Source organism: Medicago sativa, chromosome 7 (genome assembly GCF_051527215.1).
Source record: "Medicago sativa cultivar Bolivia chromosome 7, Bolivia_mono, whole genome shotgun sequence".
In the NCBI taxonomy this organism is placed as follows: Eukaryota; Viridiplantae; Streptophyta; class Magnoliopsida; order Fabales; family Fabaceae; genus Medicago; species Medicago sativa.
In genome coordinates, this window is record NC_140755.1 from 104,710,463 (window position 1) to 104,732,401 (window position 21,939).

Sequence of the window (21,939 nt, forward strand, 5' to 3'; positions counted from 1 at the left end):
TAGCTTGCTTCTTCTATTCTTCTCTCAATTTCTTTCTTCCTTTTATATTTATACTTTTTTCTTCCTTCCTTTGTTATATTGTTTTTTTCTTTCCTTCCGGTTTGAATATAGAATCTTCAATTTTTTTAGTTTAAACCAATTGAGTTATACATTTGAGAAATTCTATGCTACACTCGAAAATTTAAGTGTATCAGTACAACAAATTTTTTAATAATTGCTAAATGACTTTTTTTTAAAGTAATATTTTCTATCATTTACAATTATAATAGCTAAATCATATTTATCAAAAGTATCGACGAAGTAAAGTTTAAGTTTTGAATTTTTGTTACTCATAATAGATAATATTAATTATTTTTTACAATAAAATGAAGAAAAAAATAAATAGTACGATTCTTATAAACAATAAAATGATGTTTTTCTTACGAAATGATGTTTTCTGAAATATAAAACTCAACAAATAAATTTTTATTTCATAAAAATGATCATTAATTTATATATTTAAAAACAAGAAAGTCAGTACATCTCAATTTACAAGTGTATCGGAGAAGTTTTGTATATGTGTGTGTGAAATCACGTACTTCTCCTACTCATTTGTTTACCCAACAGAACACTAAAAACACGTCACTTTGCAAAGTCTTTTTAAGCAAATACACGCATTTAACCATTTTCCAATGATTAGGATAAAAGTGTGGGTACGAAATAAACAAATTTAATAGAGATTACAAAAAATAAAATGAATACTAGAGCTAAAAACAGGTTTAATTCTTCTTTTTAAATGAGTGTACTGTTGGTTTGCGTTTCTCTGAAAGTTTCAATTTTCTTCCGTATCAATTTGAGTGAGTTAGTTTGACTTCTTAAAAAATGTTATTAAAATATAGGCAAATCAATGTTTGAGAAAAAACTATTCTAGTTGCGAAATCATAAACCCATATTATTTTCAAAAGATCATACACCTCCTTAATCCCCTAATTAGAATCACTAAAAAAACATTCACTCTTAATGCACAAAGTATATGTAAACATTTGTTGAGACACCCAAAGTTGAGCCCAAGACGTGGCTAGCTAGCTATTTAAAGAACTCCATAACCCACAATCCAGATACACAACATATAGGTTTGATGCCACTAAATCCAGACCCTTTAGCCAATTCCTTGAATTCCTGCTCAGTTCGCTCTTTTCCTCCTGGATTTTGAGTCATCATTAAAACATCAGACATGCAAGCAGACTTTGCATTGGCTGTTGTCTCTGGCATGACAGGAAGGATTGTGTCCACCACAATAACCTTTCCATCCTCAGGAATAGCTTTGTAACAATTTTTCAACAGCTTCAAGCAGTGTTCATCACTCCAATCGTGAAGTATCCACTGAAAATATTTATTCAAGGACAATTTTAATATTGTAGTAACTGAAGAACTACGCAAAAATATTTGATGCCACTAGTGTTCGAAATTCGAATACAGTAAGTGATGAACTCATTAATCACAATGGTTTTATAATTGGGTCCACAAACTGTGATTTTTAAAACAAAGAGGTAAATTTTGAGGTCAAAAGTATTATTTCTCTTTAGATTTAAAATTGGAGACATTTTATGGTACATTCTCATTTCTCAAATTAAAGAATTTCGGTACATTTGTTTTCTTAAAATTATCGATTGTTGTATGTTAGAAAACATTATCTCATAACAAAAAAAAAACATTTTTTTCATTCTTTCTAAGCATTTATACTAATTTTTCACATTTAATCTTAAAAAATATTTGATATTTACTATCATGAGTAGTAAAAAATTATTTCGTTGATATTTTTTATAAACATTTAATTATTTGATATTTTTTATAAATATTTAATTATTATATATTTTTTAAAATGATAGGAAATATTCTTTTTTGTAAAAAAACTAATTATTTAGCTATTAATTTAAAGACAAAATACATCTATACCGTAGAAATTCTCTTAAAAATTTAATCAACTAACTTTATTCTAAGTTATTATGATTAGTATTACACTCAATTGGTTTAACAACTCTTCAAAAGTTAATTGATTTGGTAATATATTTCATTTTAGCTTCTTAAAAAAAAAACTCTTCAAAAGTTAAAGCATGAAATTTGTCAAAAAGAAAGTTAAAACACTTTTTTCGAGTCAATAAAGCGAAAACATAAAAAGCATATTGTGTATTTTTTTTTCTTTCTAATTACATATTTTTCTTCTAATCTTTTATAATAGAGTTGGATTAACTCTTTACACGTACTAGGAGAGGATCCTATTAAAAAAAAAAAAAAAATCACTTCTAGGATATACCCAAAAATAATAATTGTAAGATAGTATTTCATTCAAGCGCAATTATTCTTTTTTACTACTACTTTTCAATTATTCACGCTGTAAAAACTTACTTTCATAAAAATGGCATCCCCCGCAGGAACGCTCTCAAACATATCTCCCCCCACATGTTCTACACCTGCATGAATATGAATATAATAATAACATTTCTCAATTTAAAATATTTTGTAAAGCGTGTTGATCTATAGTCAGATTAATTTAGTGCATAATGTAACATATTACTACCAGACCTAGCAGTATATTAAACTATTAATTGGAAAAAATGAATTAATATACCCGGGTAGACAGGGGCATGTTGTAGTACATGAGGCAAGTCAAAATTAATTCCTTGAATATGTGAATATTTGGATGTGATTAATTTGAGGTTAATTCCAAGACCACCACCAACGTCAACTAGCTTATTAGTTACGTGCTCAAAACCTTGATAACAATCAATAATCCTCTTCATGTTTATAGTTGTTGAATTAACCATAGCTTTGTTGAAAACATCATTGAACCTTGGGTCCACACGTGGATACTCAAACGCATGCATTCCATAAACCCTATTGAAGGGTATTCCTCCTTCCATGATCGCTCCTTTTAACTCCGACCTGAATCAATTAACTTCAGAGCTTATAATTAATAATTACTCCATTAATTATGTTCTGTTCTATACATAATTATTTAAACGTACGTAAAACTGACCAGCTTTGGTAGAAGACGTTGTCTAGAAGTAATGCCAAAGTGGGTCCCAAAGAGACACCATCAGCATCAGTGACAAAATATTTGGAGTGGTTTGAGAGGCTGTAGAATCTCTGAAGGCTTTGAGGATGTTGAGGAACAGAGGAGTTTAGAATAGAGTGACTTGCCAACAACCTAAGAAGACGATCCAACATTGTTGCTGCTTCTGGGTTTTTGGTTCCAATCTTAACAGCAATGTCATCTGCAGAGAGTTCTGCACCATTACCAGCTTTGGCTAGGATGTCAAAGATCCCAAGATCAATAGCTGACCTCAAAGCCAATGGAACAACAATTGAACCTGTTAGTTGTGTGCAAAATTCGAGGGCATCGTTATCTTGTTTTTCTTCTTCTGGTTTAACAACATGTTTTTCTTTACCATTAGCAAGTGCTTGATTAGATTCTGTTGAAGGAGGAGCCATCTGAATTTTGAATGAATGAAATAGATTAGTTAATTTAAGATGAGATGAGTTTTTCTTCTTCTTCTTCTTGTAGTGAACTTATTTATATAGGGAGAGGAGTGGGAGAGGCGTAGCCCAATGTGCCACTGCCACCTTAATTTTTAATTACGTCCTACAATTTTATTTTTCTCTATATATCTTTTAAAAAAAGATGGATGGCAGCCATACACTCATGGATAGAAATTGAGAGAGCGATTTCATATATATATATATATATATATATATATATATATATATATATATATATATATATATATATATATATATATATATATATATATATATATATATATATATATATATTGGGGTTGCTAACTTACATTCACCTAAAAACACTAAGGTGCAAGTTAGCAAGTTGCAATCACTTATAATTTACTAAAACACCATTTTGTTTATATTCTAATTAATTTTAAATAGAAGGACAATTTTATAACTAGCTTAAAAAAGATCCTTAAAAAAAAGAAACAAAATAGACAATGACATGCTTAAGGTACAAAACATGTAATAAAGACAAACTTTTAAGGAAACAATATTTGGAATGATGAAAGTGGGTGTAAATTAGTGAAGGTTGCTAACTTGCACCTCAATAATTTTATGTGGGTGTAGCTTGCTAACTTGCACCTTAGTGTTTTTAGGTGTGTGTAAGTTATCAGCCTTATATATATATATATATATATATATATATATATATATATATATATATATATATATATATATATATAATAAAATTTGACACCAAATCCTAACCATTAATCCAACTTTAATATAACGTCTCTCATCAATTCATTAAATTCTCACATGCTTGATCAAATGAGCCAAGTTTTAATTTTAGAAATAATTTATTCTTTCTTCTCTTGGTTAATTACTTACCATTTTCATTATATTGGCTACTCTTTCATTGGTGGATCGTATGTATGATTCTTGAGTTCCTGCTGCTATTTTTTTTTGCTGACAAAATGCTTCTAATATTCTTGTATCGGGTGTTTTAGTATTTGTGTTTTGCTTTCGTTAAGTAGCATATGTTCTTTTATAATTTTGGGTGCAATCGTCCATTCATTATCCTTGGTGCTCTTCATAAATCAATTTTCTTTAGGTTCTTCTAAGAAAAATAAAAATAAAAAAGGTTAATAGAAATAAAGATATAAGAATGATAAGCCCTTCAAAAAAAAAAAAGATAACAGTGAATAGTGTAAAGAAATCGTAATAATACCATCATAGAATTTTTGGTAAATAATTAATCAAAAGAAGATATAATAAATTATTTCGAAAATTAAATTTTGTATCATTTGAAAGCATGTGAGCATTTAATGAATTGATGAGAGACGTCGGATTAAGGTTGAATTAATGGTTAAGATTTGGTGTCATATTAGCATGGTGTCAAATTAAATATGACACCAAATCTTAACCATTAATTCAACCTTAATCCGACGTCTCTCATCAATTCATTAAATGCTCACATGCATTCAAATGATCCAAAATTTAATTTTAGAAATAATTTATTATATCTTCTTTTGATTAATTATTATAAACTAATGGAAAATGTTTATTTTTTAAAAAAAAAACTAATGGAAAATGTTAATGATTGTTTACGGAACACTTTTTAAAAAATTTAAATATTAAATTTTTATTAAGATTTATTGTAAAAATCTCTCCTAAAAAATTAATTTTTTTTTATCCAAATATGAATTAAATATGAATTTTTATATAAAATTTATATTTAATTCATGTTTTGTTAAAAAAAATAATTTTTTTGGAAAGATTCTTATAATATCATAATATTTCTGCAAAATTTTATTCAAAAATATAAATTTCATATATGAATTTACTTAAAAGTAGAGATCAAAAGTGAAAATGGAAACTTTTGGGGACTTTAATGTCGGAGAAATTTTTTAAAGTGACTAAAATAAAAAATTGATATATTTATAAAAACTAAAAACATATGGAAAATGTTAACGGCACTGGTTAAGGAAGTAAATATAGTAGCTTTTGTATTGGAAGTTGTGTAATCAATTTTTCAAAAGTCAAATAAGTGTTACTTTTAATTCAAATTTTTCTTTTTTAGATTCTTTAACCATTGCCCCGGGGCACCGATTAACAAGACCCAAAACATATTAACCTTAAAAATAATTGATCTTTCTCTTATTAAACTTTTGTCATAGGACTTTTTACCTTTACCTATTAACTTGAGTATGTTTAAGTTTAAGTAACTTAAATTTTGTAACCAAAAAAAAAGTAACTTAAATTTGGGTTTACTATACATGACTTGCTCCCTAAAGGAAAATACTTCCATGACATAGCTTGTGTGTCATTGGTGCCATTGGGGAAATCCTGGTCATTGATGTGTGTGGATGTGTGTGGGAATGTGTGTGTGATGTGTGTGTGTGTGGTGGAGATGCAAGCTATGACACCAATGGCACACAAGCTATGACACCAAAGTGGAGTCCCTCCCTAAAGGCTTCTAGATTTTTGACTTCGACCTTCCAAGTCTAAGGAATTGGTACAGCTAATTCCATTTGTATTCTTACCGCCTAGTCCATAATTCACGCCTAAACTTTTTCTTATTATTATACACCACCACATGATTCGAATATCACTTTTTCTTTTTCTTCTTTTTTTGACAAAAGTTGAATATCACTTTCAGTCATAATCGTCTAACATTATTACTCCATGCATATAAGTAATTGTTAATTATTAATCTAGCCACGATTATGGCTCATGGCCTAGAAGTTTACAGTTCACTTCTATTTTTTACTTGTATTTGTAGACTTCAAATAAATAGTGAAACGAAACTAAGAAACAAGTTTTAATATAAAAATAACAGTTTGTAAGGGGTTTAGCTCAACGCAAATATCGTTAGTTTGAATACTTTCACCCAAATTTAAACACGAAATCTTCTGATTGTATGTATGGATAAATAAACGAATTTAAACTAAATGAGAAGTTATAACATACAAGATTGTATCTTCGCTTACTTTATTTTACCTTTTAATGATATTTTTGGGTTTCTAGGGTACAATTTGTAACTGGATACCGAGTTTTCAAAAAAAAAAAAAATGTGTATGCAGTTGCATTGCAGATACTAATATCTTTCAATATCCGATAATCAGTTTTGTTCCTTTTTCATGATTTGATACAATAAAATAAAAAAGGCAGGAAGTATAAAATACAATGTTGAAAAGAAGAAGAAAAATATCGAAGTTACTATGTTTCATTGGCTATAACATTCACACGATTGGGGTAATCATAAACTGAAATGATAACAAATGTAATACACACTTCAATTGTTTTGTCAATTTTGCAACGAAAATGGTATGAACATATAGAAAAATCGCAATGAGCAGAACGCAGGAGGGTATGATATCTACTTGAAGAACTCCATAACCCAAAAGGTATGGACATAACATTCATATCTAATGCCACTAAATCCAGCTCCATTTGCTAAATCCATGAATTCTTGCTCAGTTCGTTCTTTCCCTCCTGGATTTTGAGTCATCATTAGAACATCTGATTGGGCCGCAAACTTCCAAGCAGCATTATTCTCTGGTATAATAGAAAGAACTGCCTCCAAAACAATCACCTTTCCATCATCAGGAATAGCATCATAGCAGTTCTTCAAAAGCTTCAAGCACTGTTCATCACTCCAATCATGAAGTATCCACTGCACAAATTTTCAGCATTTATATCATGAAGTATCCACGGCACAAATTTTCAGCATTTACAATATGCCCACAGTACTGGATAAAATATCCATAAGGCGTCATTTTATATTTTTACAAAAGCAAATCATAACTTTGGGCTATAAGCCTTAAACAACCGTCCTCGTCTGCTGATGGCATTTCTCTAGGAATTGTGGAAAGGCTGAACATGTTTGCTTTATGCTGTTATTTGTCATTTTTTTTTCCTATAAATTATATTTACTCTATAAAATTTTATATGATAAATAATAAAAATAATTGTCTCTGACTAATTTTCAACAAAAAATTTCACTATATTGTCTTTATCTAGTTAGCATTTGCTTTATCTCTTTTATATACTCCCTCTACAATTTTCCCTCTCTTCAATTTCCCGAGGATGAGGGTATATTTAATTTAGAGGGTGGTTGAGGAACAGAAAAGTAAAACTAATAAAACTACAATGTAGTTATTCTGAGTGTATAAGTGCTAGAGCTATGTGAAAGAGAATGGTTGAAACAAAAGTCAGAAGTAAATCAAAAGCCTTAAAGGTCTGGTTCTACATGTAATAAGTGTTTTTTTTGTCTCTAGTCTTAACCCTCCAGTTCCTATAAAAAGGGGATCATGGTAATGTAGAGTTTGGCCGGGAGGTAAGTAATGTCTAACCAAGGATTGTTCCAATCAAGATTAAAATCAGGTCCTCACGAACGATTTGTCCTTAACTGAAACGCATTAATCATTTGAGTTCAATTACTTGATTATATGTAGTCCATTGTCACCTAGTTATTATGCACAACAAAGGTAAAATTATTTGAGGCATGTGGATGGTAGTTTGGGTAGTCCACCTTAAAGAAATGAATGACACTCCTATGGCATATTCAAATGATAATTTTTCAAAAACCCAATTTTCAAGCCATCGGGATCTCATGTTATATGCCTCACATCGTTGTCTACATGATTGTGTAAAATCCCTAAATTCTTATGAAGCGCAGATACGGACACAGACACCGGACACAACACGAACTCTGACACACCGACGCCGCTAATAATTTGAGAAAATCATATAATTGAGTGTGATTATATGTGTCGGTGGGACACACCTAATCCGAGGAGTGTATGTGCTTCATAAAGATGCAATGATGATCTCTTACAACTCCTCTACAAGCTACTACTTTGTCTAGGTTAAGAGAAAAATCCATCAATATTTAGCTTCGCCCAAGAATTCGGTGGAGGGTTCCGATGAACCCATCTGGTTACTACATTTGAATCTAACACAAGGAGGCAGTGACTAATAAAGAAGACCCTTTGAGCCTGTCTAATTTATGCTTGTATATCATTAATCATGACCTAAGAAGATAGAGTGTCATTCTTAAAATACATGTTGGTTACTATAATGCCTGGATGTTGCAGTCATAAACATCAAACTCCAATCATTTTAGTTATTTGTAATTATTCAGAGCTGACACAGGTCACATTCAAGTTTCAACCATGTGTAACTTCCAACGGTTGGCATTGGTAAAGGAAACTTAGCAAACAACCATGTTCTCTGAACTGACCTTGGGAAGGTACGAATTCTATAAGGATGAACCGGTATCCAAACTTCTTGGAAAATGGCCTTGTATAATTGTACTCACTTCACCCTCACCTAAAATAACAGCACAAGCAAAACTTAGAGAGAAACTACAATGTTTAGATCCTCCAAGTCGTGGTATCAGTAAAACTCGTCTAGGATGGACAACTCATACTACTAATAATCATCGTGCAGATCTAAACCAATAACCACCACACTGATTCTCCGACTCCTAACTGCCATTCAGTTTCAAGAATTACATCACTGATGCTTCTAAATTATCAGGGGTAATAGATCAAATAGCCTTATCAACTACAAGACCAAATAATTGGTCCCAATTATGGGTACATAAGTTCATATTAGAATTATCTCTAAGTCTCTAAATGATATTCTCTCGTATCTTCTTGCAGTCTTCACACATATATACCTTAGTTTCGAGTCACCTTGCCTCCTCCACTTGCGCGTAGTATATAATATGATCGATATTTTTATTTTGATTGATGCACTTTGACCTACAAATCCTCACTTTGGTGTATAATTTTTATCCCTAACTTCATCCTGCTGCCTGAGTTAATTTTTCGAGCTTGCTCTGACCCCAAACTTCCTTTCTCCTTCAGTTGACAGTATGTGTTCCAGATACCTAAGTGTACCTAAGTCAACATTCCTGTAAGGCTCTAACGAGAAGACTACCCCCAAGAGAAGGATCTCCTCTGTTTGTCAATATCATCAAATAAGGAACTTGACAAAACATTATTTACATAACACAGGCAAGTAATGTGTCAATACTCCTAAAGCAATATATTTTGCCTTCCAGCTGCTTAGGCATTGACAATCTTTATCAAGGATACCCTGATACATCCTTGATCCTTGTAATCAGCATAAGATATTATTTAGGACCTCTAAAACAGCAAGTAAGTAAATAAAAAACGGAAAAAAAAATCATAGAAAATACTGATGAAAAGAGAGGAGAGATAGTAATTAGAAATTAGTACTAATAATGGACAACTAACTAATATTATAAATTAAGTACTATCCCCTACCCTTAATCATCAGGGCCATTCATTTTTCCTACAAGAAAGCAGAAACATCCACTCACCTTCATAAAGATGGCATCTGCTTTAGGCACAGTTTCAAACATATCTCCGCCAACATGTTCGATTCCTGATAACATTAAGAAGTTTATATTATATTATACTTTTGAATGGTAAATGATGCACAAGTGAAGTGATATATAGATATAGGATTAGATACATACCAGGATAGGAAGGGGCATGTTGTATGACATGAGGCAAGTCGAAATTGATACCATGTATATGAGGGTGTTTTGAAGTGATCAAGTTAATGTTGACCCCAAGACCTCCACCAACATCCACAAGCCTTTTGACCTCTTCAAAACCTTTGTAGCATTGAAGAACCTTGTTCATAACTATAGTGGTGTGATTGATCATTGCAGTATTGAAAACTTGATTAAACCTGGAGTCAATGCTGGGATACTCAAAGGCATTTGTGCCATGAACCCTGTTGAATGGAATACCCCCTTCACGAATGGCATCTTTAAGCTGGGACCAGCTTTGTAGGAAGATCTTATCCTGATGCAATGCGATCAAGGGACCCAATGAAACTCCATCGGAATTAGGAGCGAAGAATTTGGCAACAGGAGTCATAGAGTAGAGTCTGTGAAAGGATCCAAGATTGTGTAGATCGGGATGAACAGAACATTTGAGAACAGAGTGAGAGGCAAGAAGAGCAAGAATGCGATCTAACATTTTAGGTGCATCTGGATTGGTGCAGGAGAGACGTGAAGCGATCTCATCGGAGGAAAGAGGAGTATCTGTATCTGTACCACCAGCTCCAGCTTTTTGTAAGACTTCAAATACGCCGAGTTCAGTAGCAGATTGAAGTGCCATCGAAAGAACAATTGAGTTGCTGAGTTGAACAGCGTATGAGAAGCTTTCTTCATCTTCCAATTCCTGCTTCTCTGAAGCTATGCTCCTCGCCATCATTGAAATCCAAATCCAAATTGATTGAAAATTATTCCTTTTTCTTAATCCTTATCCACCTTTCTTCTCCGTTTACATTCAGTTGACCTTTTTCAACTAAATCTTAAAATGCCAACTCAAATATAAATGAAAAGGGTTACTTGTTGATTTCTGATAATAAAATCATAAAAATGCATATGTTTATGTTTGTTTATCACAAGTTTGCTAAATTTTCTGATAATAAAAGATTTTTTTGACGGAATCACGTGAATTAAGAAAACTGATATTTGTATTAAAGTTGTTTGTAATAACTATTGTTTTTACAATTTTATCATTTAAGAGAGTGAGTTATTTTATGTTTTCAACATGTTATTTATTGCTAATTGAAGAAAATATGTATAATAAATAGGGATATGTAACTAAAAATAATAATCAATGTAGTTGGAAATAATAGCAAATGAGTCTTATAAAATGGGGGAAAAAATCTCAAAAGGGTAAATGAAATATAAAAGGATTAAATATATTTTATTTTCAAAATAAAATATTTGAAAAAAATTACACTATTTATCTCTTATAAATCAGTAACTCATTTTGTACTTTGTCTAAAATATAACATTTGAATGACACTAGAGTCGTCACGTTTATTTTATGGGTCATGCTAATGTGTCTTAAAGGCAATTGTTAAAGATTTGAAATTGAAAATAGTTGATAAATTTTAGGTAGAAAAGGTTACGTTTTATCGTTTCATAGTTATTATCGGTCAACTATAATAAGAGTACTTTGAATAATTTAATAGATTCAATTTGTAATAATTGTAAAGGAGAGAGACTAAATTTGCTAAAATAGTTGTAGGACCAAAATTGTAACGTCCTGGATTTTTAATCCAAAACATTACTTATATTTCTTTCTTTTACAAAAATAGTTAAACTAATTTAAATTACAATTCAGAAAAACCCAAATTTGTTTCCCCGCGAACACGCTTCAAGAAAACATCAAGCACACGTCATCTCTTCTTTGATACCTAAAATGTTGGTTGTAAGGGTTAGTCTTCAACACCCATGAAATAAAATCAATAATAAATTAAGACATCAAATAAGAATATACAACCATCATCTAGGAGTCGTGCTAAAACATTTCTTTTTAATTTAAAATATTCATCACTCTAAAATATACTATAAGAACAAACACAAGACTCAATACTCAATGTTGATGCAAATGCATGAAATGCAAATAGACTCCGGATATCGCCCCAATTGGCATAATAGTTTTAATCGCCCCATTTGGCATTTAATAATGAATCGCCCCATTTGGCATTTAATAATGAATCGCCCCATTTGGCATATAATAATAATCGCCCTTCTTGGCACTTAAAAATCCATTGAATCGCCCCATTTGGCACTTGATAAAATAATATAATAATCGCCCTTCTTGGCACTTAATATTCCATTGAATCGCCCCATTTGGCACTTGATAATCGCCCTTTTTGGCACTTAATATTCCATTGAATCGAATCGCCCCATTTGGCACTTAAGAATCCATCAAATGCAATGATATGCATGCTATGCACTCTTTCTTTCCTTATTCTTTTGAACTTAAACCACATAAAATAATAACTTACACACAACTTCTAAATCACATACACAACAGAGAATCATTCTAACTCAACAACATTTTTCATTTCACAAATAAGCAATCATCAATATTTACACATTCATCAAAACACATACTTTAACAAAATTGCAACTCATCAATTCTTATAACTATCAACTACAAGGAAATTAATAAAAACATAATAAATCTTTTCACTCAACCATCGAATCAAGAAGCATATCAAATTCAACATCATAACCTATCATTTTCATTTAGATCATGGTCTAAACTAGAGCCCTTGAAAGCTTTTCTTCCTAACAGGTTAACTCTAAGTCCACGCACACTTGTTTTTGTTCCGTTAAGTTTAGCCAGGCAAGGTTCCAAGAGGATGGTCCGAAGTCTTCACAAATATGATAGGAAGAGAACTCCAAATTATAATACAAATTTTGGTTCAAAAGATGGTGTCGTGAATTCCAAAATTTGAGCATAGAAAAAAAAGGGTAAACAAATAATTAAGTAATATGGGATTGAGGTGATAATTGTGTAAATTGAGAATAATGGATATGGTTAGGATAATTCATGTGAAACCATAGGTATTGAATCCATGATCATATCTTAAAATAACTAAATTTGAATATAAGAGAATTAGTAGTAATAATGGAATGTTAAGGTTTGGACAAGCAAGGTTTGTGTAACGGAAAGAAAAAATGGATGCAAAGAATTAGAGAGGAGTGGAGTGGCTTGTGTAATTGAATGAGTGAGAGACCAACTGAATGTGAGAGAATTGAAATATATAGCTAATATGTAGCTTGTTTTTAGGAACCAACTAACCTTTTCATTGACCCAACAATTCACGGCAACATAGTGGCATATGGAGAGAAGGAATATGGTTTAATGAGATTAAGTGGCATTACATGTAACTGAACTAGTGTGAGTGAAACGTGAGACTAATTCATGGTGTTATATGATAAGAGTGAAATGAAACTTAGTGGCCTAAAAATCAGCATGATAACGCTCCAAGTAGTAGCATGTGTTGCGCGAGTAAAAGGATTGGTTTGGTCAAAAATTTACTTGGTCACTCTCCCTTCCTAGAATTAAGACAATTAATTTCTAAAATTTCTTTTAATCAACTACATAAAGTGACCAAAAACTCGTCATATAAAATCATCAAATGATTAATACAAAATAAATCCTTATATAATATATATGGGATATATATATATATATATATATATATATATATATAATATTAGGATCTTACATTATTCCCCTCTTAAAATAGTTTCGTCCCCGAAATTAGAAAATCTCTAAAATAAACGTCAAGTTCACTATTTAAATAAGAATGAAGATAAAGTTGACTTTAAACATATATAGAATAAAATATGTAGGTATCCGTTTAAAGAAATTCTAGGATCTTACAAAAATCGCACATTAACTATATACAGTAGTAGAGTAGATAGACTAATATCCCCGTGAGCTTATCTCAATTGGCAAAGGTATTGCATATTATATGCAGGAGCTGGAGTTTAAATTGTCGCTAAATTTTAAGGATAATAAGTAAATAATCTCCCATTACTCCAAGCAGATTAATTTCTCAAAAAGTCAGTAATGCATTCTAGTTTATGAATTGCAAGTAAAGCTTAGTTAACTGTAGTAGCCTATAATCAGACTTGTGAAGTTTCCTCAAACCATCTGCCAAAGTCACTGTGGGTGTATTTGGCGGGTAAATATCCTCTTCATTTATAACTTTTTCCATTTGTTGCAATTTGGAGAGAGATAGACACAAAAAAATAAGTGGTAGGTCCTATCACTAAGTGGATCCCACCATCATTGTTTTTTATGTGTCTATCTCTCTCCAAATTGTAACAAATGGAAAAATTTATAAATGGAGAGGATCTTGACCCGTATTTGGCCTAACTTTTTTGAGGTTTAGAAGCTACTTTAAAACTAAAGTTGAAAATAAGAACTTTGTAAATTAAGTTAAAGTTGTTTGGTATTAACTATTTTTTATAAGTTCAAAAAATAACTTTACGCTTAAAAAGTTTGGTAATTTATTTTTTTTCACTTATAATTTTCTTTAGAAGCTATCATAATTGAATTAAGCATTTAACTAATAGGTTTTTTTTGACAAAAGCATTTAATTAATAGGTATTATCACTATTTTTATACATATGCATCTAATTATTGGTAGAGATGTTTCACATGCACCTAATTTAACACATTCATAAAACTTCATATCACCAGGTTAATATTGTTTGTTTTTTTACACAAACGAGCTAAATATTGGTGGAAATATGTTCTTTATACAATTTTGTGAAATATTTTTTATACAGGAACAAGTATAACAAAGTGACTAATATATGGTAAAATATTATTAGATATATAGGTTGAGAAATTTTTACACCAATATAAATCCTTTATAAATTAAATTACAAAATTTCTTATAAAATTCTATTTTAATGTATTAAAAAACCTATCTAAAAAATGGACAATGAATTTCAGCAATTCAACTAGTGAATTCAAACTTTTTATTTATTTGAAAAATTGACAATAAAAAAGAAAATATTAATAATATATGTATGAATAAATAAAAAAAATAAAAAGACATAATAAGATATAAAAAACTAAATCTAAAAATAAATATATTTAGCAAGATAAAATGAAAAGGTTTTTTTTTTTTTAAGGAAAAATGAAAAGCTTGAATAATGTTTCATTGCATTGCAGTTAAAAGAAATATGCACACAAAATAAGAGAAGGAAGGAAAGGTGCAGATAAATAAAATCGAATAAAAGATGTTATTGAATTAAAGTGGGGGAATCGAACATAAGAATTAAGACCAATAAAATAATAAAATGAGTTTGCTGGGAATCGAAGATGGAGGTAGAGGTTAATGCTCCGCATAAGTTTGTTTAAAGTTCATTTCAACAACTTCTGTAATAGCTCCTTTAATTGAATTTTTTTTGTTAAATATAAGTGACTTTTTCTCAAAAGAGCTTTTGTTAAATACTGTTTGGCCTGCTTCTTCTTTGAAGTAGAAGAGAAGTTAAGAAAAAGTCAGGCCAAACATACCCTGTATATCACAAGCTGTTCACATGAGCCGGAGATGGAAAAATTGTTTTTATTGCAATATACGTTAACAAAAATCAAGGGAATTTTTTTAATTTTTCTAAAATTCAACTTTATCCCCTCATACCATTTGTGCAACAAACCTTTCAGTTTTCAAATTGACACAATTATGATTGGATTTCTGCTCTTTACCCAGCAAGTTTCGCTCGCGCCTAGCTGAAATACCCAAATTACCCATGCGTTAGTTAACTAATGCAAGTGTAACAAATTGTGCCGGTTAAGTTACGCTACGTGACTTAAGTCATGCATAGTGACTTAATTCACTTTTTTTAATTTATTTACTATATTCAACTTATTTTATTTACTTTATTCTAATTTATTTTTTCACTTTATTCTAATTTACTTATTTTCTAATTTATTTGTTCACTTTATTCTAATTTATTTATTTTGCTAAATTATTAGTTCACTTTATTCTAATTTATTTACTTTATTAAAATTAATTTATTTACGTATTTACTTTATTCTGATTTATTTATGAATTTAAAATAAATATTGATTCGATTTTATTCATTAAATAAATAAAAATATAAATAAAAGGAAATGAACTAAATTAATATTTATTCATTAAATACAAAATTAGAAAATAAAAGCAAATATAAATAAAAAGAGATGAACAAAATTGAGGCATAAAACAATATCTCGTTTTATTAATAGAATTCATACAATACAATAATTTATTCGAATTCACTAAATCTACTTATTTTCTCCCTCTTGGGGTAAAATAGTGAGCAACCTTCTTGGGGAAAATACATCATCAACCCTTGGGCTAAATTTAAATCTGGTTTTTTTATACCCCAAGAAGATTCCTTTTACCCACGGTAAAAAGTTTATGCGGTAAAAAAAAGCAGATTTAAACTTATCTCAAGGGTCGATCACTTCCCCAAGTCGGCTACTCACTATTTTACCCCAAAGAAGTTTGATCACTTTTGCCCCCAAAGAGACTATTGAAGAAAAAAAGAAGAAAAAGAGAAACAGAGGGAGAGGGTGAGGAGGGAGAGAAAGTGATATGGTGTGAGGAAATAGGGAAGTATGGAGGGGTATTTATAGATGGGAATGGTAGTATAGGTTGTAAATACCATTAATGTGGTAAAAAAAACGTGTATAATGGGTAAAAAAACGTGTAGATTGAATCATGAAAAACTGACCAAAGACCAAAAAACATTTGTTCTTCAGCTCTGACCACCGGCCAACGTGCGTGAGTTAACTCGCGCACAGGCCAGTGGTACGTGACTTAAGTCACGCAGAGCTTGTAAAGTGCGCGAGTTAAGTCACGCAACGTGACTTAACTCTCGCAGTAGTATAACAGGAAATCATGTTAGGTGCGAGCAAAAAGTGCAGGGGGAAGAGCAGAAATCTTATGATTGATATGGTGCTGAGTCCGACCCTAAACGGGCTGGCTCGTGTTAAAGATTACTTTTTTTTCTTTTAAAAAAAGTAATATAAAATTTCTTATAAATAATATTTTTAATATGTTTAAATAATGTCTAGCACAAAAAAAAATTGTAAACATTTTCGTACAAACGGCGAGGAAAATAATTTTAAATAAATTATGTACGTTTTGGTTATAGATATTTATATATTTGATCTTTAAAATCGTAAGTAACGAAACGAGTAAATATAATTTTATATTACTTTTATATTTGTGTGTAAATTCATTGAATTTTCACTTTTATTTTTTACTTTGATAATCAACTAAGTAAGGAATTATTTAAAAAATACATATAATATATAGGTTTTTTTTGTTATGCGGGCTAACGGGGTACCCGCTGTCCGTTCGGACTAGCCTTAACGGGTACCAGACTTTTTAGGGCTGGGCTAAAAGCCCTATAAAAATTCGGGCTCAATATTTAAGGCCCAAGGCCTAAAATTAATCAGGCTAAACAGGCCGGCCATACGGACCGACCCGTTTTGACAGCTCTATTGTTGAGTAGGGGTGGCAAAATTGATTGATTAGATGAATATGAATTTGGATCTTAATGAACAGATCAAAAAAGGTTTATTAGTCCATTATAATCCACTGTTTTTTTTTTTGTTAAAAAACTATTTAATCCATCCATTGAGTATAATGTCAATTTAATCCATCCATTGTTAGATTTTATTGGATGGATAATCCATCTGATCCATAAATCAAAGTATAATATTTTGTTTGAAGAAGTGTGTTATTTATTAAAGTGTTTTTTTAGTAAATTCAATCCAAATAATTTTTTATAACCAAGCCCAATACTAATTTTTTTTAGTCCAATAATGTTTTTGACATAAACTAAAAGAATTTAATAATTCTGAAATATTAAATATTATTAATTTAAAATAATATGGTGGACAGTGGTGGTGGTCAGCTGACCGCGCCGGCGTTGACCACGGTGGTCCTCTGACGACCCCACAGTGGCGGTTCGGCCAAATTTCCAGCGACCGACGATGGTCCGTCGGCGACTCACGGTGGTTTCGACAGAGTTCCGACGTTGACCGGTCAACCTCTGACGTTGATCGTCACCTTTAATAAGATAATATTAAATAATATTTTAATAATACATCAAATTAACAATATGTAAATATTAAAAAAAAAAACTTTTTTTTCTGTCAGTTATTTTATTAAATTATTTTTATAATTAAATTATTTTTATTTTATCAAATTTATATTTATTTAAATAAAAAAGATTAAATACTATTTGAAGTTATCCGTTTGATTTTTTTTTAAAGAGGTGATCGATTGGAGTTTTAAAATAAGGTGGATGGACTCAATCCATCAGTAGTTTTTAATGGACGGATCCAAGCCAATTCATCAACAAATTTTTTGTTTGGTTGATGGATTTTGTAGTGGATGAATATGGATGTCATGGATCATATTGCCACCCCTAGTGTTGAGTATTTAGTCATGTCATTGTTTCATTTACAATACAAACCCAGAGTCGCTAAAAATAAAAAGGTTGAATCTTCACAACATCCATGTTAATAATATAAAACGGCAAAACACCTATGTCTACAAATATGATTATATATAAGTCTCTGGAATATTGTCTCCATATCTGCAAAGTTGATGATGCCAAAGTCATTGATTGATTCTGCTCTTGCTCAAAGCTATTTTTTTGACCTAAATCAAATAAACACCGCACTAAGACGAGAGGTAAAAAACACATAACACAAAGACGGAAAATCAAAACAAACATAATCGTGCAGAGATGACGAAATCACAAAAACAAGCGAAAGATTGCTGAAAATATGTGGAATCACTTATTCAATTATAAAAGGAGGAAAACACAATTCAAATATGTGATTTTAGGTCAAAATTGACTCTAAATCACCCATTTAATAGACAAAAAGAAGAAAAGGGTGACGACTAGGGTTTGAGAAAAAGAGATTTCATGACAACTATCCTTCATATGTTGTGTGTGTGAATGTTATATATACCAAGGTAGGAAGGGGCAAATTGTATGCAATGAGGCAAGTCTAAATTGATACCTTGCATGTGAGTGTATTTTGAAGTGGTCAAGTTAATGTTTATCCCAAGACCTCCACCAACATCCACAAGCCTTTTGACCTCCTCAAAACCTTTGTAGCAAAACCTTCTTCATAACTGTAATAGTGTGATCATCGTTGTATTGAAAACTTGATTGAACCTCGAGACCAAGCTGAGATATTCAAAGACACCAGTTCCAATATGAACTCTGTTGAATGGTTGGGGCCTACAAAAATAATTCAAAATTTCAAATAATACAAATAAGTTCACTTAAAAATAGAGATAAAAAAGATTGATAGAAATTATTTGAAAAAACCACTGTTTAAAAGAAAATAGAGGAACTAAAAACAAAATTTAATATATTTATAGAGATTTAAAACGTATTTAACACAGTAAAAAATAAATTACAATATATAATAAAACTTCAAAAATAATGAATTGTCTAATCACATATTAAAAGTCTAGTACAAACACATGTTTACCATAATTTATTTATTTTTTTAAACATAAGTGATGCAAGGATTGTTGCAAAAATAATAAGCAAAAGTGAAGTAAACACTCACCTCATATTTATAAGATTATGTTTTTCATACATCTTTTGATTCTGCTAATTCTTCTTCTCATGCATCTCTTCATCGTCTTGTTAAAAAAATGCATCTCTTCTTCGTATTTTCAATTATAATTCCTTTAATAAATTTTTTATCCCTCGTTGTCATTTTGCTTTGTCTCTTTCCACACCGAACATAAACCAAATGATGAGGCAAGTTAGTTTAAATGTTGGAACCAAGCAATGCAAGTTGAACTCGCTGCTCTTGAAAAGATTGGAAAATGGAAACTTGATGATTTACCGTGTAATGTGAAGTCAATTGGTTGCGGATGGGTTTGTAAGATCAAGCATCATGTTGATGGTTCTATTGGGAGATTCAGGGCTAGATTTTTTTTTGAAGAAGCTAAACTAACCCCCTCAAATTAGCACCAGAGAGAATCAAACCTGATACCTTGAGGAGGAGCACACTCCCAAGTCCCAAGCCAATACCACTAGACCAACCCAAGTGGGTTCAGATTCAGGGCTAGACTGATGTCTAGAGGTTACAATCAAATAGAAGACATGAGCTATTTTGCAGCTTGCTCTTTTGTTGCTAAGCTCACTACTGTCAAACTAGTTCTTGGTTTGGATTTTATTAACCATTGGTTTGTTCACCAATTAAATGTAAATAATGCATTCTTGCAAGTTCAACCACAAGAAGATGTTTCCATGATCATTTCTCATGGAATCTCTCCTTCCAAGCCAAATCAAGTCAACAAACTCATCGAATCTCTTTATTGCCTTAAGTAGACTAGCAAAAAGTGGTATGAGAAACTTACTTATCTGCTACTTCAACATTATTACAAACAAGCAACATCTGATCGCTTTTTCTTTACCAAACACTCAACTCCTTAATTCACTTTACTCATTGCGTATTTTGATGATGTGATTCTTTCTGGCAATTTCAAATAGTTCCTTGGTCTTGAAATAGCGCACCCTAAGTATGGTATTTCTCTTTGTTAGAGAAAATATTGCTTAGACTTGTTCTCTGATTCTAGTCTCATTGTCTCTAGACCTATTTTTATTCCCCTTGACTGTTCTTCCAAATTGCACCACGACAAAAGTGTTCCTTATGAAGACATTTCGTCAAGGTTAGTTGAAAAATTGTTGTATCTCAATACAATCAAACCAAATATTACCTTCATTAGTTAGCAGCTTAGTCAATTCTTGACCAAACTCACCCATGCTCATCACATTGTTGTCTTGGGAATTTTGAGATACCTCAAAAGTTGTATAGGTTATGGCCTATTCTTTCCTAAATATTCAACCATTCATCTTTTTGGGATTTTCGAATGTTGATTGGACATGTTGCACAAACTTTGAAGGTCAGTTTCAGACCAATGTTTCTTTTTAGAAAAAATATATGATATCCTGGAGGACAAAGAAACAACTCACAATATCTAGGTTTTAATAAGAAGTTTAGTATCACGCCCTTGAAACTATTACATGTGAATTACAATGACTACCTTAAGATTGACTGACACATTGTTTGAGAAAAAATGCACGCCAGAGTTTTAAATTGAAGTTGCTAAAAGGTGAAATTTTAGTCATTAAACTACTTGATAAAAAAAAGTGTATACAATCTTAAATGATAAACTTTTATCAAATTTTATGGGTGGATTTTAGGGTGAGGGTCCAATTAAGTCCCTCGCCGGTGGGCCACTATTAAGAGGCGTCAGATTAATCAAATTAAGCACATCTTGTTGTACACCATCTACACTGGATCAACAATTTCTTTTTCTCTCACCGGTAAAAACCAGGGCTCTAGGGTCAGGTTATTTTCACAACCATTGCCCTGGGTTAAAAATTGACTTGAAACACAATCCCTCATCCATCCACACAAACGGAAATTCAGTCCCTCATTCCATGGCAAAATTTTACAAATTCCAGATTTTTCCCATTATGCTTCAATGGTAAAATTGGAAAACTGTATCTTCAATATCAAGCACGCAATGGAAAATTAAAGTTATATGAGTTTTTTTTACTTTAGAAAATAATACTCCCTCCGTTTCAAAATGAGTGTCGCTTTAGGCTTTGGCACACAGATTAAGAAATAGAATGAAATAATCATTGGATATAACGCTTTTACTAAACTACCCTTACTTTATAAGAAAAAGACAAAATTAAAGTTGCATTGAAAATTGTGTGAGAGAAAAGTTGAAGAGGGTAAAGTTGGAAGAAAAAAATTAAAGTTGTATTGGAAATGTAAAGCGACACTCATTTTGAAACAATTTTTTTTTGCTAAAGCGACACTCATTTTGAAACGGAGGGAGTAAATAACACAAGGGTGTTTTAAAAAACTTCACAACTGTTCTTGTTCATTTTCTTTTTGTCAATGGTGGTATTTATTGAGGGCTCTTATAGATCTTGACATGAGAAAGAATTTAATGGAGACTTTAATATCAACACAGTTCTAGCAGTTTTTTTTTCTTCTAGCCTATCAAGTACTTACA

General features: G+C 31.0%; 2 protein-coding genes across 2 annotated transcripts; both read right to left on the reverse strand.

Moving 5' to 3' along the window:
- Positions 1 to 910: 910 nt before the first annotated feature.
- On the reverse strand, positions 911 to 3,528 carry LOC146911744 (cathecol O-methyltransferase 1-like). Its single transcript, XM_085726887.1, has 4 exons — positions 3,017 to 3,528; positions 2,609 to 2,922; positions 2,386 to 2,450; positions 911 to 1,362 (listed from the first exon to the last, which is right to left on the reverse strand). Exons 1-4 carry the CDS (start codon positions 3,469 to 3,471, stop codon positions 1,066 to 1,068), a joined length of 1,131 nt encoding a protein of 376 aa, XP_085583013.1. The 5' UTR covers positions 3,472 to 3,528; the 3' UTR covers positions 911 to 1,065.
- A 3,172-nt stretch (positions 3,529 to 6,700) lies between these two features.
- Positions 6,701 to 10,845, reverse strand: LOC146911745 (cathecol O-methyltransferase 1-like). Its single transcript, XM_085726888.1, has 3 exons — positions 10,007 to 10,845; positions 9,848 to 9,912; positions 6,701 to 7,168 (listed from the first exon to the last, which is right to left on the reverse strand). Exons 1-3 carry the CDS (start codon positions 10,752 to 10,754, stop codon positions 6,872 to 6,874), a joined length of 1,110 nt encoding a protein of 369 aa, XP_085583014.1. The 5' UTR covers positions 10,755 to 10,845; the 3' UTR covers positions 6,701 to 6,871.
- Positions 10,846 to 21,939: the final 11,094 nt, after the last annotated feature.

What these genes read in the sequence shown, in the direction of transcription:
- LOC146911744 (XM_085726887.1), bottom strand. Translation starts at nt 3,471, where the DNA reads ATGGCTCCTCCTTCAACAGAATCTAATCAAGCACTTGCTAATGGTAAA. An exon ending in AACGTCTTCTACCAAAGCTG is followed by an intron (nt 2,923 to 3,016) that starts GTCAGTTTTACG and finishes TAATTGATTCAG; the next exon opens with GTCGGAGTTAAAAGGAGCGA. An exon ending in GGGATGCCATTTTTATGAAA is followed by an intron (nt 1,363 to 2,385) that starts GTAAGTTTTTAC and finishes AAATATTTTCAG; the next exon opens with TGGATACTTCACGATTGGAG.
- LOC146911745 (XM_085726888.1), bottom strand. Translation starts at nt 10,754, where the DNA reads ATGATGGCGAGGAGCATAGCTTCAGAGAAGCAGGAATTGGAAGATGAA. An exon ending in ACATGCCCCTTCCTATCCTG is followed by an intron (nt 9,913 to 10,006) that starts GTATGTATCTAA and finishes TAATGTTATCAG; the next exon opens with GAATCGAACATGTTGGCGGA. An exon ending in CAGATGCCATCTTTATGAAG is followed by an intron (nt 7,169 to 9,847) that starts GTGAGTGGATGT and finishes AAATTTGTGCAG; the next exon opens with TGGATACTTCATGATTGGAG.